The following is a 16,380-nucleotide window of genomic DNA, read 5'->3' on the forward strand; positions in this document are numbered from 1 at the left end:
TGTCAAGAGGGAAAAATGTTGTAAGCCATCATCAAGTCACTGTTCTTCATAAATCATTGGCTTTTAAGACTGATTTTTAAATTATGTAAATGCAGAACATATTTCTACATATCCCGTGATATTAAAAACACCTCCTAAAAGGAAAACTCTAAATTAAAAGGCAGTGATACAGAGAATACCAGTCTACCAACAATTTCTTACTGGCCAGGCTGTACAAAAATGTCTTGGGATGCTATGGAAAGTTACTTAATGGTTTTTATTAGTGAATCATCTTTCCAAGAGACACTTTCTTGTTAGAAATTTGTGCTTTATTGAAAATAGCATGTAGGACTAAGACAAAATGGTTTTTGCTTCATACACGCTAGGCAAACACTGTACCACTGAGCTATACTCCCAGCCCTTAGACAATTTAAAGAAACAATTTAGTGACTGCAAGATTAGTTCAGATAGTACTTACGCAAATTGGGTCTATTTTTCTTTCTGAACATTTTTATTTCAATTTCGTCAAAATTTTTTACTTGGTCTCTTTACCTTATGAAATTTGTATTATACCAGGAAAGACTGATGTTAATCAAACACATCACTATAGCATACGTACCTCGTGGTGTTAGGAATATAAGACAAAAGGCACAATATCTCTGCTGAAATCTGAAGGATCCTGAGGAATTAACTAGGTGAAAGGTGGGAGTGAAGCAGGGCAAAGGATATTTCAGGGGAGAGCACTTCAGGAGAACAAAGGAAAGTCTTTGAGAAAGGTTACACATGTGGTGAGAATTTGGATATAAAGTAGAGACCGGGTGGGAGCAGTCCACCAACGTGTGTCAGTGTGTGTCAGGACAGCGGAGAGAGGCTTCGGCAGTGGTGTGGGACAAAGCCGTCCAATCTTTTAGACTGTGATGGGGAGGGGGAGCTGGTGAGATATGACTAGTCAAGAGAAATATGGGAAGTATGCCACTACAAAACATTTGGCATTGGTTTGGCCATTAATGTAAGTGTCTTCTAATCCTAGAATGATTAGAGTAAGGGGTTATCTTGTTAATGTAACATTCAAGGTAATGGTTGCCTATCATTATACAATCCCTCAGTGCCTAAAGATTTAAAATGTAACACAATACCCTAAAAACCAAAACTCTTCTAAACAAATTATAATATCTGTCAGACTTAATATGTAGTTAGTATCTAAAAATTAAGAAGGTATTTATTCATGACTGCCACATGGTACCATGGAGTGTTTCAGTGATGAAAACCAGGTGTGTTGATTGCTTAAGCCAAGTCCACTATGATGTCAGGACACATCTTTCAGAAAAGTGACTTTTTACAGGTTTCTTTTCACTTTTAGCTCCTTAAGAAATTTTGGTACAAATATGTTTTCTATTATGCACCAATGAAAATTTTTTAAAAAGTAAAAAAATGCATTTTTTTCTTTCAGGTTTCTTGTATGCAAGTATATGTGCGTTCAAACACATATACATACATATGTAATTATATGAGTACCCACATAACATTGTATAGTCCTGTGTATTACAATTTCAGGTGTACTTATTTTTATAAATTTTTATTTTTATAATTTATTTTTATTTTAGTAGGTACCTTTATTTTTGCTTATTTTTAGTTTTATATATTTTTAATTTTATGTGTACTTATAACTACATAATTACCAGCAATCATGTTAAATGAATATCAAAACATTATTACAATTTGTATGCCTATAATTAAAATTTTACCTACTTAATAAACAAATTAATTCATTAATAGTATCAAAACTGAAACCAAGTTTACTATTTCCTGTATAGTACATTATTTTTTCTTTTAATTTTATCTATTCACTTGCTTAATTATATAATTGAGTTATTTTTACTAAGATTAAAAGATAAATGAGCCATCTCTTAACATTGTAGAAATACATTTTTACCTGCTTTTGCTAATTTTGCTCCTTTTCCAGAATGAAACTGGTAGACTACTGTATTGAAAGTTTTAGTGTTTTTCTAAACAATACAACTTCAGGAAATTATATACAAATTACTATGCAATAAAGATCAAATATCTATTTTTGTGCCTGAGAACATTAGATTATACTTCAATAATTCATCCTAAAAAAATAAAAGGCAGTTCCCTGGTTCCAAGGCCAGGGTCCTATTGAACATTTACCCTTTGTGATAGCCTCAGTGAACTTGGAGGACTGAGTTATTGCCTGAGATGCATTGTATGCACATAGCCATTTGTTATGCCAGTGATGAACTAGATCTCAAACTGTATATTTTGTTCACCAACTGAACAAAAGTACTCCACATTATCAATTAGATTTGGCTTCTCTAAAATACAGGAAAATTTAATTCTCCTTCAAGTTCATCAGGATGCAAAGTGATGCTTTATGTGAAAGGCTTGGTTTTCAATTTTCCTTTTCCAGGAATGGGAAGCAATATTAATTAATAGGTCAGGCACAACCAGCCCATCTTCTTAATGGATACAAGAGAACCTAATAATAATAATAATAATATGTAACACTTATCTCTACATGTAGAAGCTGCTATCTGGAATAGAGAACAACCTTACTAGTCTACTGAAAGAAGGTGTTTGCTATGATTATCTTTTGTTTGTTTGTTTGTTTGTTTTTTGTTTTGGGGTGGTTTTTTTGGTTTTTTTTGTTTTTTGTTTTTTTTTTGGTGGTACTGAGGTTCCTGGAAACCCTTCTACCTCCGGGCTACATTCCCAGACCTATTTTATATTTTTTATTTGGAAACAGGGTCTCTTAAGCCAGCGAGGCTGGCTTCAAACCTGCGTGATCCTCCTGTCTCTGCCTCCCAAGCGTGGGGATTACAAGCGTGCGCCACCACGCCTGGCTATTGATTATCTTGATGACATTAAGATACCCAGAACAATAATAATGAAATATTGTGTGTTTGTATAGTGCATGATGATGATGACTTACAAAGCACTTTCACATAACTGTGATTTTACTATCCTTATGTAAGTCTGAAAAGTAGGTACCTACAAAGGAGGATCTTTTTTCCACTTTACAGGTTAAGAAACTGAGGCTCAAAAAGTTATGACTTTCTCAAGTTCAGTGTGAATCTGACAGTGAAATATTTACTGTAGTATATATGAAAATAAAAAAGCATTTTAAGGGACAAAGTATAAGCAGAAAATAAAAGCATATTATTTAACTTTCCCTTCAGTTTTTCATTTCGGACTTTTTAGGAAGTGAATCGCCTTCTTTTAAAAATTTAGTAATAAACATGCATTTAATATACATGAGAATTTAACTTCTTATTCAGAAAAAAATATTTATTAACATTATGCCTTTTTAGTAACATATGAAAATATAGTCAAATTGTAAGGGAAAATATGTTAAACTCAAATATGCCTCCCTTGCTGGGCGTGGTGGCGCACGCTTGTAATCCCCATGCTCGGGAGGCAGAGACAGGAGGATCGCACAGGTTCAAAGCCAGCCGCGCGCGCTGGCTTAGGACACCCTGTTTCCAAATAAAAATATATATATAAAATAGGTCTGGGAGTGTAGCCCAGAGGTAGAAGGGCTTCCAGGAAACCCAGTACCACCAAAAAAAAAAAAAAATATATATATATATATATATATATATATATATATATATATATATATATATATGCCTCCCTTGCTCTGGAGGCTGGGTTAGGAGCCTCATGAAAGCTAAGCTGTTACACAATCATGCAAAATACACAGTTTGAATTGCTGCCAACATAAAGAGATCACCCACCTTTTAACCCCAAACACCTGAAGTGACTTCATGTTGGCTGAAATATTATATTCTGCAAGGAAATAAATTACTCATCTTTTGGCAGGGCATTTTGTAGCATAGAGAAATGATTTCTAAAGGGCACCTTCATATTATAAAAGATGGAATTCACAGAGTTTCTAAAAACAGCCTTAAACCATTAAAGATCCCCCACCCAACAGCCACCTGGCGCTTTTTTTTTTTGAGTGACAATAGATCCCAGGAGCTGTTCAAAGATTTGGATGCAGGTATATGGGAAGGGGTCAAAGATCACCTAAACCACTTTTGTTAAAAATAATTTACCTGGTGTACATGCCTCTTCTGCCCAAGTATATGGGCTTGATTAATTTTTGGCCAGTTATCCCATCAAGATTCCAGAATTGCTTTGTGTTCACGGCCAGATTACACCACCAATCACTCATTCCTGCCTGCTTTGATTCCAGCCCACATCCCTGAAATTACACATATCTGCAGTGTTTGTTTTGTGTTTCTAAATCTTTATCTTCCAGGCTAACAGTCAGCTTAGGCTTCTTGTCCAAATACATTTAGTTGGTACAGAGTACTAAGATTTGAGGACTCGGGGGTATTTGTCCTTTTTCCTTCCACCTGCATTTGTTGAAAGTGACCTTTCAGAGCAGTTAAAAGACAAACAATATGTGTTGCCTTGAGTTTTGTTGTATAAGAATAAGAATATCGAAGGGAACCATTTCTGGCAACTCTATTTTTTCAAACTTTTGATAATCGGGCCAAAGATCTGAGAACGTTTGGCAATAAAGTCACATATTATTGCCTGAACCAAGAAAAAGGAATGAGTTCTATGTGGGAGCCAAACTTCTAGCCCAAATATCTCAAGTGTATCTTTTCTTTCCCAAAATAGCTCTGCAAAGACAAAGATTAAAGATGAAACCGCACAATCTATGTAGCGAATGTGATGCCAGTATTTAGCAGTGGCCTTCCTTTCTCTTTTTTCAAGTGTGCTACTTGAATGTGAGGTAGATGAGAGGATTGGATATTAGGAACCAAATCTACTGCTTGATGAGGTTTATCAGAATGATCCTCATTCCAGACACCCTCTTTTCATCCCTTCAACATTGTCCTTCATGGGACATGCCAGGCCAGCCCTGGCTTGCCTGTCCTTCTCTGGAGACTCTTACTAGGTGGAATTTGATCCATTTTCTACCCTAACAGTATCCCCGGCAGACCCACTTTCCCACACACTTCACAGCACCTTTCCTCCACAGCCAAAAATATTACTTCTTTGAAATGGAAAAAAAATGGTGAAATTTACTGAGCATCGAAACATTTTGAAGTGTTGTGTTCTACTGTTTTTAAAGGGATTCTCCATGTCCAGTTAGTAAAAGAAGGAGGTGAAGAGGTATGACTACAATGTACCAATTAAAAAAAATTAACAACATAAGGGAAAAAAGATGGAGATGAAAGAAAGGCAAGGGAAAGGGTGGGCGAGGGCATGGGGATGGACAGTTAGGGATCTGTTCACTTATAGTTGGTTAAATCTTTTGCTTTCCCTGTCTTATATGGAATGGTCTTATGTAAGTAAAAGACAGAATCAAGGCAGTTATCATATAGCAAAAACTGCTAAGAAACTTTGGCTTTAATTCATCAGAATGATTGTTTTTCAGACTAAGATGCCAACCCCCAACAAAAATAAAGACTGCCATGGGCTCTTTTCTGTAAGATAAGAAGTTTTTGTGAAAGTAATGCAAGATGAAGTAAAAGCTTAACTCAGTATTACAAGTTTGGGGCCATTTTAGCTTTCAACTTTTATGGGCAATATTCCTTACTGCCCCTTCAGTTAGATAAAGCCCAAGGCACCAAAAAGAATAGACTGATTATCATGGGCCCTGATTATATCAAAAAGATCTGGAAAGTTCTGTGTTTCCTAGGTGGTGGAAAAAGGTTCAGAGGGAAAAAAGAAATTGATAGAGAATAGAGATGAGGAAAAATTTCAGATTCCCACTGACGTCAACATAGAATTCAAAGATCTATAAGTTGGGGGAGGGCTCAGAATTGCCCTTTCTCTCACTCGAGGATCCAAGAGTCCTTGGCTCTCTTGCTCCATTTCCTGCCACACCTCCCTGAAGTATTGAGAAGCCAGAGGTGGATCTCTCCAAAACTTCCCATGACTGAACCCAAAAAAAGATATTTTGTCTGGAGAAAATTTTGGTGTAATATTTATTGCCAGTCTGACTTAAAAAATTTTTTTAAAGGGCTCATTACTACAGTGAAATAATTTCTTGGGAGAATTTTACTCTGATTTAAAATGGAAATTTATCTCAAAGCTAAAGAATTTACCATATTTACATAATAAATATAATACCTCAGAATTTAAAGTGTACTCATACCTAAGAATTCTAATTTCTCATGCATATTATCAAATTTTATCCCATAGTATCAAAACTCATGGTGGAAAGTGGACCTTTTACATGACTTCTCTCTGTTACATAATTTTAGAGATGTATCAGATTGTAATCTAATTTATATAACAGTCTTTCTGATACTTAGTTGGTGCCAGTATATTTATGGGCAATTGTGGTTGCTTAAAAAAATGCAATGTAATCTCATGTTATATAATTATGATTTAGAACAGTGTTACATAATCTAAAACTATTTTATTAAGTTAATCTTATCTAACTTCATCCTCTCTGACTGGGGCCAGCATCCAATTCTCAAAATAATTCACATTTTAGCCACCAACAAGGTTAAAAAAGCAATTCAGTGACCTAGGTCTTTTTCAGTGTCCTTAAAATACCAGACACAAATCTCTGAAGTTTTTCCCTTCTATCTATATAACATGTATAAAATCTACTGCATGTTACAAAAGAACAATAGAATCTAAAGGGAAGAAATGTCTAGCAAATTTCACCTTTTACTCTGAACTGCAAATACCAAAAAAAAAAAAAAAAAAAGAAAGAAAGTTGCCCGGTGTAAGGCTCTGTTACACTCTCAATAATGCTTGCATTAAAACGTGGGATAGAAAGTCTCTGAAATTTTTTGTAACTGCCAGCTCCAGTAGGTGATTCTGTCAAATAATTTTTTAAGATAGTTGCCTATGTGTTCAGACATGTGATAAATATAGATCCAAGAACAAATTCTAGAAATTCTGACCCAGTTAAAGGAAAATAGAGTGAACCCAAGGGAAGCAGCTTCCTCCTCTACACTGTGACCTCCTTCACCTCTAGCCATGATTGACCTGACCCCAAGTTTCCTTACTCTGCCCATTCCACTCCGTAACCGCCAATAGCCCTTCTCAATATCAAAAGATCTATTAACCCATTCTAATTATTTATGTAAACATTCCCCCATTCACACTGCTGGTCATACAATACATTTGCTTATTTTAAAAGATTTCCTTAATCATATAATTTTCATAAAAATGGATGGACTTGGAGAACATTATGTTAAGTGAGATTAGCCAGTCATAGAAAGTGAAGGGCCCTATGTTTTTTCCCATTGGCAGAAGCTAAGGAATAGATTGGAATAGAAGAGAGACTTTAGATAATGGAGAAGAAACACCATCGGGGCCACGAAGGTGGTCTTGGGGAGAGTTGGGGGTGGGGAGAGAGAGAATTAATGAAGGACTCACTGCCATCAATGTCATGTACATATGTGAGATACCCATACCAGGCTCAATAACTTGTATGGGGAAGGGAGTGCTGGGGAGGGAGCCGAGGTAAATCCATCAAGTGCTGTGTGCTGTATGTCCCTATCACTCTGAACTACATTATAATGTGAGAATATAATGCAACAATAAAAGTATTAAAAAGATTTTCTGTGTAGCAAACTGGTTAGGAGAGCTGGTAGATATATGGGAAGGCTTTGAAAAGCAACCGGATTCGGTCATCTGGAGGATGAAGATGAGATCTGAACCTAGTGGTACCTTCTCCCTCCTCCCTGGGAAGGAGGACCAGCCTCATGATCTGCTGCTGAGGGTTTCTGAGTGTTAATATCTATATATTTAATATGAGATTTAATATATATTAAATTTAAAATTATGCACACACATAGTGATGATGTCTCTGAGGAGTTAACAGTTGGCCTGAGAGCTGAATTACAGGTAGGAACCTGTTATCAAAAAACTAAAAAAGAGTATTCAGTATAGTTTGGGGCAGAAATGAATTTGGTACATTGAGAAATAGAAGGTAAGAGTGGTTTGAGGGTCATGACTAGGAAGACTTTTGTTTTGAAAGTCTACAGTTGGGATTCTGCTAACAAGAGATACAGTCGGGTAAAGATACCCTGAAACAATGTCAGTTGGAATCCTGAGGGTATTAAGAAAGGGAGCGGGGGGGGGGGGATGTAAAATCAGTGTTGAATCTCAGAGATATAGGGCTTATAGTTTAGAAATCATCAGTTTTCACTGAGACAGTGTAGCCATAGAAGAAATGGAAACCAGAACTGAGTCACAGATGTGTCAACTTTTAAGAGTAAAGGAGAAGAATCGTCTAAGGAAACTAGGAAAGAATCCCTCAGAAAGCTAGGAAAAAATGCATCAAGAATGAGAGAATATTCAGTAGCATTGGATGTTATAGAGGCCTTGTAAGCCAGCCAGTGCACGGTGGGGGTCACTGTGGTCCTTTCCAGGACAGTTGTAATGGATGTGGGTAGCAGCCTATTGATGTAAGTTGAGAAGAAAAGGAAAAAGCAGAGACAGCAAAAGTTGAGCATTTCAAGAAGTTTGATAAAATGAATGAAGCCGAAAGGAGATTAGAGGTTAAGGAAATGATTTTTTATTTTTTTTATTTTTTTATTTTTTGGTGGTACTGGGGTTCCTGAAAGCCCTTCTACCTTCAGGCTACACTCCAAGACCTATTTTATATTTTTGAAACAGGGTCTCTTACGGGAGCGCGGCTGGCTTCGAACCTGCGCGATCCTCCTGTCTCCGCCTCCCAAGCGCGGGGATTACAAGCGTGCGCCACCACGCCCGGCCAGGAAATGATTTTTTTAAATTATGAGAATATGCTTGTAAGATGATAGCAGTCGCCAGTGTAGAGGCAGAAATTGAGGCTACAAGGAAAGGGTTAAAAAGCATTGGCTTCCAGAGCACAGGTGACCAGGGAGTGGCTATAAATTTGAAGACTGTTTCCCAGTGGGGAAATACTTCTTTGTTAAAATGTTGAGAAACTCATGTGGGCCAGGTGGGAGGCACATTATTTGGGTCCTTGTCTGACCTTCAAAAATAGTACCTTTTATGATCATAACTATAATAATCTACTTATGTAAAATATCTCAAAATATACAAATTGAAATACAATTTCAATCTCTATTCCTGTATGGGGAATGGGGGAGTGGAGAGAGAGCTGGGGGAAAAGTCGCCAACTGCTGTGTGTGTGTGTCTGTCACTGGGCATTATTTTCAATTTTCTCTCTTTTCTAAATTTTTGTTTATAACTTTTGTGACACCAGAGATTGAACCCTAGGGCATTCTACCTCCAAGCTACACTCCCAGCCCTATGTTATTCTTTAGTTTTTGAAACATTTTCTCACTAAGTTGCAGAGGGTCTCACTAAGTAGCTGAGGCTGGCCACAAACCTGCGATCCTCCTATCTCAGCCTCCCAAGTACTGGGATTACAAGCATGCGCCACCATGCCCGGCTTCTTACATAATTTTAAGACAATTACAAGGGAAATAGTAAATGCATCTTAAATTCAGTGTTGCTTATTTCAGCTTAATTTTTAAAGCCATAATAAATGATGAGCAGAACAGGCAATGACAGGATAAGATCCATGTAGTTATTTTAGTTTTATCTGAAACTTTCTGTTAAGGTTACAATGTCCACTACATCTCAAGATGCTTTTTCTTAAATTCTTGGTTCCTTGAGTACTTAGATGTAAAAACTTTAAAATGAAATGAATCCACGTATTTAATAAGATTGTATCATTTGGCTTCAGTGTTTGTATTTTCTTTTGTCACAGGCTTATTTATATTTATCTTCCATTGTGCAATGAAGGAGAACGTTCAGAAACAGTGGAGGAGACATCTCTGCTGTGGTAGATTCCGTTTGGCAGACAATTCAGGTAAGGTCATGTTGTGAAGTGGGCTTTCTTCGAAACACTGGGTTGTCATTTGGTTCCCACTGTCAGAGAAGCCGGGTCCCCAGCATATCAAGTTGTAGAAGCGGAGCCTGTGAATATTTTTAGCAGGAATCTTGGAATATTGGGGCCATAAGAGTTCTGAGAACTTTGAGTTTGACCCTCCTATTCTGTAGAGAAGCCTGAATTCCAGGCAGAGTCACCGAAAGGTTGATGTCTAATTGACAATTCTGATATCCTGAGATCCACTACCGCAACCCATCTTTTCCTATTTTTGAGATTCTCAATTATAATATTGGGTGAAGAGGTTATTTTTCAGTATAAAAATATTGAAGAAAAGTATTTCTTTTCTAACCATAAGTGTGGTTGCTTCTCTTAGGATATTTAAAAAAGATTTTAAATAATTTATAGATCAGGTCAATGTAGGCAACCTCCATTTCTTCAGTTTATTAAATCATTTACATATCTGACCATTGCCAGCATATTAGAAAAATAAGATGCTCCGGATAGATGAAATAATGTGGTGATGGTTTTTCAGGATAGAACGCTTTCCCCATTGGGTAGAATCATAGAGTGATGTCATTTCTTTCAGATTGGAGCAAGACAGCTACCAATATCATCAAGAAGAGTTCTGATAATCTTGGAAAATCACTGTCTTCAAGCTCCATTGGTTCTAACTCAACCTATCTTACATCCAAGTCTAAATCCAGCTCTACCACCTATTTCAAAAGGAATAGCCACACCGGTGAGTTACTGTGGCCAACCTAACGATGCCTTCTGGTACCGCCCTCTGATGCCTTTTCATTAAAATATTGGCTTATCCTGAAGATTGACGGATCACAGTGCCTCATAGAGTACCTATGTTAGATTTATAAAAATAAAACCTATATGATGACTTTCTCCAGCCACCTTATGTATATTTTATTTGTTGTAAAATTTTATAACCCAGTTATATTCACATAGCCATTATATGCGCTCCCAATATTACTGTAACTTCATTATTTTATTTGAAACTTAGTTTTCTTTAAACATTATGGTATTTTGTTTAAAAAGTTAGTATTCATTTAAAATAAGATAGACATTGAATTGCAAAATATTTCAGTATACTATGAAAGTCACCTGAAAAGTGGCATGGGATGAGGAAGAAACACCAGCTAGGATGTATAGTTTATTTATGATTTAATTATTGAGCCACTGGAAATGTTACTGGCGTTTCTCTGCTCTTTAGATTATTGATTATATATGAAAGAGTACAGAGCACAGTATTTGGAAAGCATTCCAGAACTGTAAGAAACACTGTGCCTTCCTTTTTTCTGTTCTGTTTCTTGGTCATATTTATAATGACCACAAGTTCTGTCACTGAGCATGCCTATAAAAAATCCTGATGGGCACAAAATTTTTACACTTACAATGAGTGTTTTTTATTTTATTTAATCAAGCTTAAAAGTAGATACTCATTTTGTCTTTTTCTAAAATGCAAACGATTAATGCATTATCAGTCTATTATGTATGAATAGAAATTATACCAATTAAATTGTTTTCCTGTTAGCATAATTGATAATCACTGGCCTGAAAAAATACCTCTACTGAAAAAAAAGAGAGAAGAAAAATCATTTAGAATGAGATATCTTAAAATTATTAAGGAGAGAGAGGGCTATAAGATTCTTGGGGAAAAAAAACTGACTAGGGAAATAAAAGAGGAAATGCAGAAATAGAGGTACCAAAGGCAAACTATTGTTTTCATTTTACTTTTTATTTATTTTTTTGGTGGTACTGGGGTTCCTGGAAGCCCTTCTACCTCCGGGCTACACTCCCAGACCTATTTTTTATACTTTTTTATTTGGAAACAGAGTCTCCTAAGCCAGCGCGCGCGGGTGGCTTCGAACCTGCGCGATCCTCCTGTCTCTGCCTCCCAAGCGCGGGGATTACAAGCGTGCACCACCACGCCCGGCTGGAAGTAACTTTTTAATTTAACTATTATACATGAGCAGAGGTGAATGGCAGTGAAAAGATTTGACTTTTCGTAAATGCTGAGTAAGATGTGTGATGTGTCTGTAATACTTTCTATTGTAAACACTTGAATTACAAACGACCAAGTCCCTTTAAATCCTTCCACACGTCCCTGGTTGCATCACCTTCTGTGTCCTGCCATCCATGTGGCCACTGCCTCGGGCTTTACTGTAGTACTGTGGGAAAAAAATCTGAATGTATAGAGAGGTTGTTAAAACCAGTATTAAAGAAAGATCTCTGAACTCACAACAGTTTAGGAAAGCAGTTTTTAAAGCTTCTTAGCAATACATTTTGAGGGAATTAAAGCTATTAATTATCTTTTTGTATACTGTATAGGCTTTGAATCACATCCGCAGTTATGCCTAAAATTAATAGCTCTGTGCACCCCTGATAGAAAATACCTATGGAAGGAAATTGACAACTGGTGTACAGTCTTAGATTATTTTGCCTATTAAATGTTTCTCTGGGCACAAAATTTTTACACTTACAATGAGTGTTTTTTATTTTATTTAATCAAGCTTAAAAGTAGATACTCATTTTGTCTTTTTCTAAAATGCAAACGATTAATGCATTATCAGTCTATTATGTATGAATAGAAATTATACCAATTAAATTGTTTTCCTGTTAGCATAATTGATAATCACTGGCCTGAAAAAATACCTCTACTGAAAAAAAAGAGAGAAGAAAAATCATTTAGAATGAGATATCTTAAAATTATTAAGGAGAGAGAGGGCTATAAGATTCTTGGGGGAAAAAAACTGACTAGGGAAATAAAAGAGGAAATGCAGAAATAGAGGTACCAAAGGCAAACTATTGTTTTCATTTTTTTTGTTTGTTTGTTTGTTTTGAAGAAGGCATCGATGATTTTCCCTTCCCTTAACAAAAAACCCTTAGGGCTAAGTGTGTTTTTGTTTACCAGCATGAGTATAACGTGAGCTTTATGGCATTATTTATATGCTATAATTTAACTATCCAGCCATTCTTAGCGAAACATCTTATACTGGGAATCTCCAGGCATATTCAAAAAGTCACTGCAGATCCTCACGGATATCTACTTGGTTTGTTTCTTGGTATTGATCCAGACATTCATATGTTTATGGTATAGATAATGTCTCCTAGGAGCATTTCTTCAACAAAAGTGGATCGTTCAGGTAAACTTTTGTTATGCTTGAATGCATGATTTTTTGCTAGGTAATAAGAGAATTTTTGCATGGATTGAGCTAAGGTTCTTGCTGCACCAGCAAAATGGCTTGTTCTTTACAGTACCTTTCAGCAAGCAAAATTCCTGCACTGAGCTGGAATTTCGGAAATTTCGAATGATAGTGTGCTATGCTGGCTCTTCTCTGCATGGGGTGTGCAAGCTGCTCCTTCTAGAAAATGTACCATGCTCTGGACTGAGGGGGTCACGTAGCATGTAAAATCAGTTTTTTAAATCATTATTTGAGGGAGGAATATGAATTTTGAATTTTTTATTGTTCTTATGGGTTACTGGATGTGTCATGGTACATTCATAGAAGTCATAAAAGAGAAATTGTCAATTTCAAGTTGCTTTGGTAGGATTGATGCTAGTTCATTTCTCTAGCCCCTGGTTTTCAGATTTAGAGCTATAAACAAATTCTCTATTACTTTTGATAGCTAACCAGAAAATTAAGAGTAGAATATATTACATATAAATATGCACTATTATATATACACATAAGTATATATATAATGTGTGTTTATACATACATATATATTTGAACAAGGTATAGATAGATCTGTATTGTTCAGAATTGGACTTTATAAAACTATGAAGATCCATCAAATTGGAGCTGATCTAAAACTGTATACTCCTAGCCGGGCATGGTGGTACACACTTTTAATCCCAGCATTCAGGAGGCTGAGACAGGAGGATTATGGTTCGCAGACAGCCTCAGCTTCTTAGTGAGGGCCCCTGCAACTTAATGAGACACTGTCTCAAAATAAAGAATAAAAAATAGGGCAGGGGGTATAGCTCGGAGGTCAAATGGCCTTGGGTTCCATCCCCAGACCCACAAAAATAAATAAATAAATAAATAAATAAATAAATAAATAAATAATAAACAAACAAACAAACTGTATACTCCTAAAAGTTGTCTAGGAAGCAAAATTAAAAACAAGAACAGCAAGAAAACCCATATTCTTGATCAAGTTTCTCTGAGTCTGTGTGTTTGTCTAAAAACATCAAGAGCAAATCACTCATTGTTGAGATCTGAGTCAATAGAAGTATCCTCAACAGAAAACCAGTGGCTAGTGACTATGTGAACATCTTGAAGAAAGCATTGGATGAGCCAGCTTGCTGAGAGCCAGATGGGCAGGGCCTGAAACTTGACTCTGCCAGGTGTTTTCTCACCAGCACCGACACATGCTTCAGCCATTCTACCATTTTTCTACCTGCCATTCTTTCCATGAGCCATCTTTTCTTGCCTCCGGCTTCCTGAGTGTGGAGTGAGAGTACCATTTCCTCTGTGGCCTCCATTTTATTTAATATCTGCTCCAACACAGGAGAACAGTTGAGCAATTTGAATAGTTTCCTTCCAAAGACAGTAGACAGCAGGCTGATGACTTTGGACAGTTATTGAGGATTTTATATGTCATCTCACTTATTGGGCTCAACGTTCTCAAAACATAAAAGACCTAAAGTAAATATTCCAGTCTGGGAGTTATGATTTCTGAAAGTAGTGTTTCACGATAGAGTGTTTGCTATTCCCATGTGTATAGAGACATGACTGTAGAGAACTGAGCACTTGATAGGAGGCCATATTTTTTCTCCTTCATCACTATAAAATCCCCGTAATTTGGTTAATTCAAAAGTAAATGTTTTTTTTTTCAAAATATATTAAGAGAGGGAGGAGGAAAGACACTTATATTAGTAGAATACATAAAGATAACCACTTTTGTATTTATAGATAAGAGAGATTATGTGAGTTTTAGAACAGTGTCTGAGCCAATTTTAGAATTTTTGGTGGTACAGGGAAACTAAATATATGATACTGAAAAGTTCAGAGTAGAAATTTATTAAGTGGATCTGTACTATTATCAATTGTTCTGATTGCTATCAGCAGTAATATTACAGAAGCTATAGCAAAGTTTTCAAAAAAGTATATTTTAATATACTTTTATTGATGTGTTGTACTTATACATCATGACGGTCAGAGTGATAAAATGTTTACCTTTAAGTATTTCCGATAAAGAGAATTTTTATTTATATAATTAATAAATGGGTTTTTTCTCTATTTCATTCATTTCACAGGCTATAAGCCAAGGAAAATGTTTTGTTGTTTTTTATTTACCTTTATTTTCCAAATTTCTTTAAATTAAAATTAAAATTTTTATTGTGAAAAATGTTAAGGGTATATAAAAATAGAGGGAGCACTATAGTGAATCTTCCTCTTCCCATCAGCACATAGCCAATAATATACCCCGACACATGTTTCACTCTTTATATTGTTTGGAAAGCATATTTTAGATATCACCTCTTCCCATACATATTTCAGCACATTTTAGTTTACTTTTCAACTGACCTATTATTTCTTTTGAGCCATTTGGTACATATGCTTTTTAAGTGACTTTTTAAATTATTTTATTGATTGACTGAAAAAGTGACACTTTATAAGAATAGTTTTCTCTAACAAACCACAACACAGATTACCATAAGGCAAATTAACCTTTGGTGAATATTAGAAGTATACACTGATGACAAAAACCATGACATTTTAGTGCTCTTACCTAGGCTGAGAAAGAACTACGGCTTCATTTCCTCGGTGTGCCTCTGGAACGGTGTAGAGCAGTATGGTGGCCCTAAGGCACAGCACCAGCTTACCTTGCAGCCTAATTTCTCATATCATTTCTTACAGACAGCGCTTCCATGGACAAGTCCTTGTCAAAACTGACCCATGCTGATGGAGAACAAACATCAATCATCCCTGTCCATCAGGTCATTGATAAGGTCAAGGGTTATTGCAATGCTCATTCAGATAACTTCTATAAAAATATTATCATGTCAGACACTTTCAGCCACAGCACAAAGTTTTAATGTCTCTAATATAAGAAAACCAGTTTGTAGAAATGTGAAGATCTGCAAGCAGTAACAACTATGACTAGCAGATGTAAATGTGCTATTATGTAGGAAACTGCCCACACATAGATGTGAAACTATTTTGTTAAGAAAGCTTTAGCCAGATACAGAATTTATCTTTACAGTACATTTCTTCCATTGAAGGACTTTCCACCATTACTAAAACTCAGTAGTTAGAGCAATAAGAATAGCCAGAGGTCATATGATTTTTTAGAACGTTGAAATGAACTAAACTAATCTGCGCTCAGGGGGAGGCATTAATATTTGAGTACAAGGGGAAGCCAAGTTCAAGCTTTTGTTTAAAGCTCATATACCAGCCACATAGTTAGGCCCGTCTGTGGCTGTTTCTGTACCATCTTTCTCCACAATCAGAAGCATACTAAGATTACTAACTACCTTGGATGCCCACAAGTTCCATCCCAGTACCACTTTCTGTGAATGCAGCAGCATTTTCTTTTCAACAAAATTTCAA

General features: G+C 36.1%; 1 protein-coding gene across 2 annotated transcripts in view; it reads left to right on the top strand.

Moving 5' to 3' along the window:
• Positions 1 to 15,866, top strand: part of ADGRG6 (adhesion G protein-coupled receptor G6) — a gene marked incomplete at both ends in the record, with an annotated part of 141,243 nt that extends 125,377 nt beyond the window's left edge. For both annotated transcript variants that reach the window (XM_080700639.1, XM_080700640.1), the window contains 3 exons: positions 9,686 to 9,787; positions 10,395 to 10,547; positions 15,688 to 15,866. In XM_080700639.1, the coding sequence (XP_080556765.1) occupies positions 9,686 to 9,787; positions 10,395 to 10,547; positions 15,688 to 15,866 (434 nt within the window). The remainder of the gene's footprint in view (positions 1 to 9,685; positions 9,788 to 10,394; positions 10,548 to 15,687) is intronic.
• Between the last annotated feature and the right edge of the window lie 514 nt (positions 15,867 to 16,380).

The sequence above is a fragment of the Muscardinus avellanarius genome, assembly GCF_963383645.1.
Source record: "Muscardinus avellanarius genome assembly, chromosome: 8".
NCBI classification, from domain to species: domain Eukaryota; kingdom Metazoa; phylum Chordata; class Mammalia; order Rodentia; family Gliridae; genus Muscardinus; species Muscardinus avellanarius.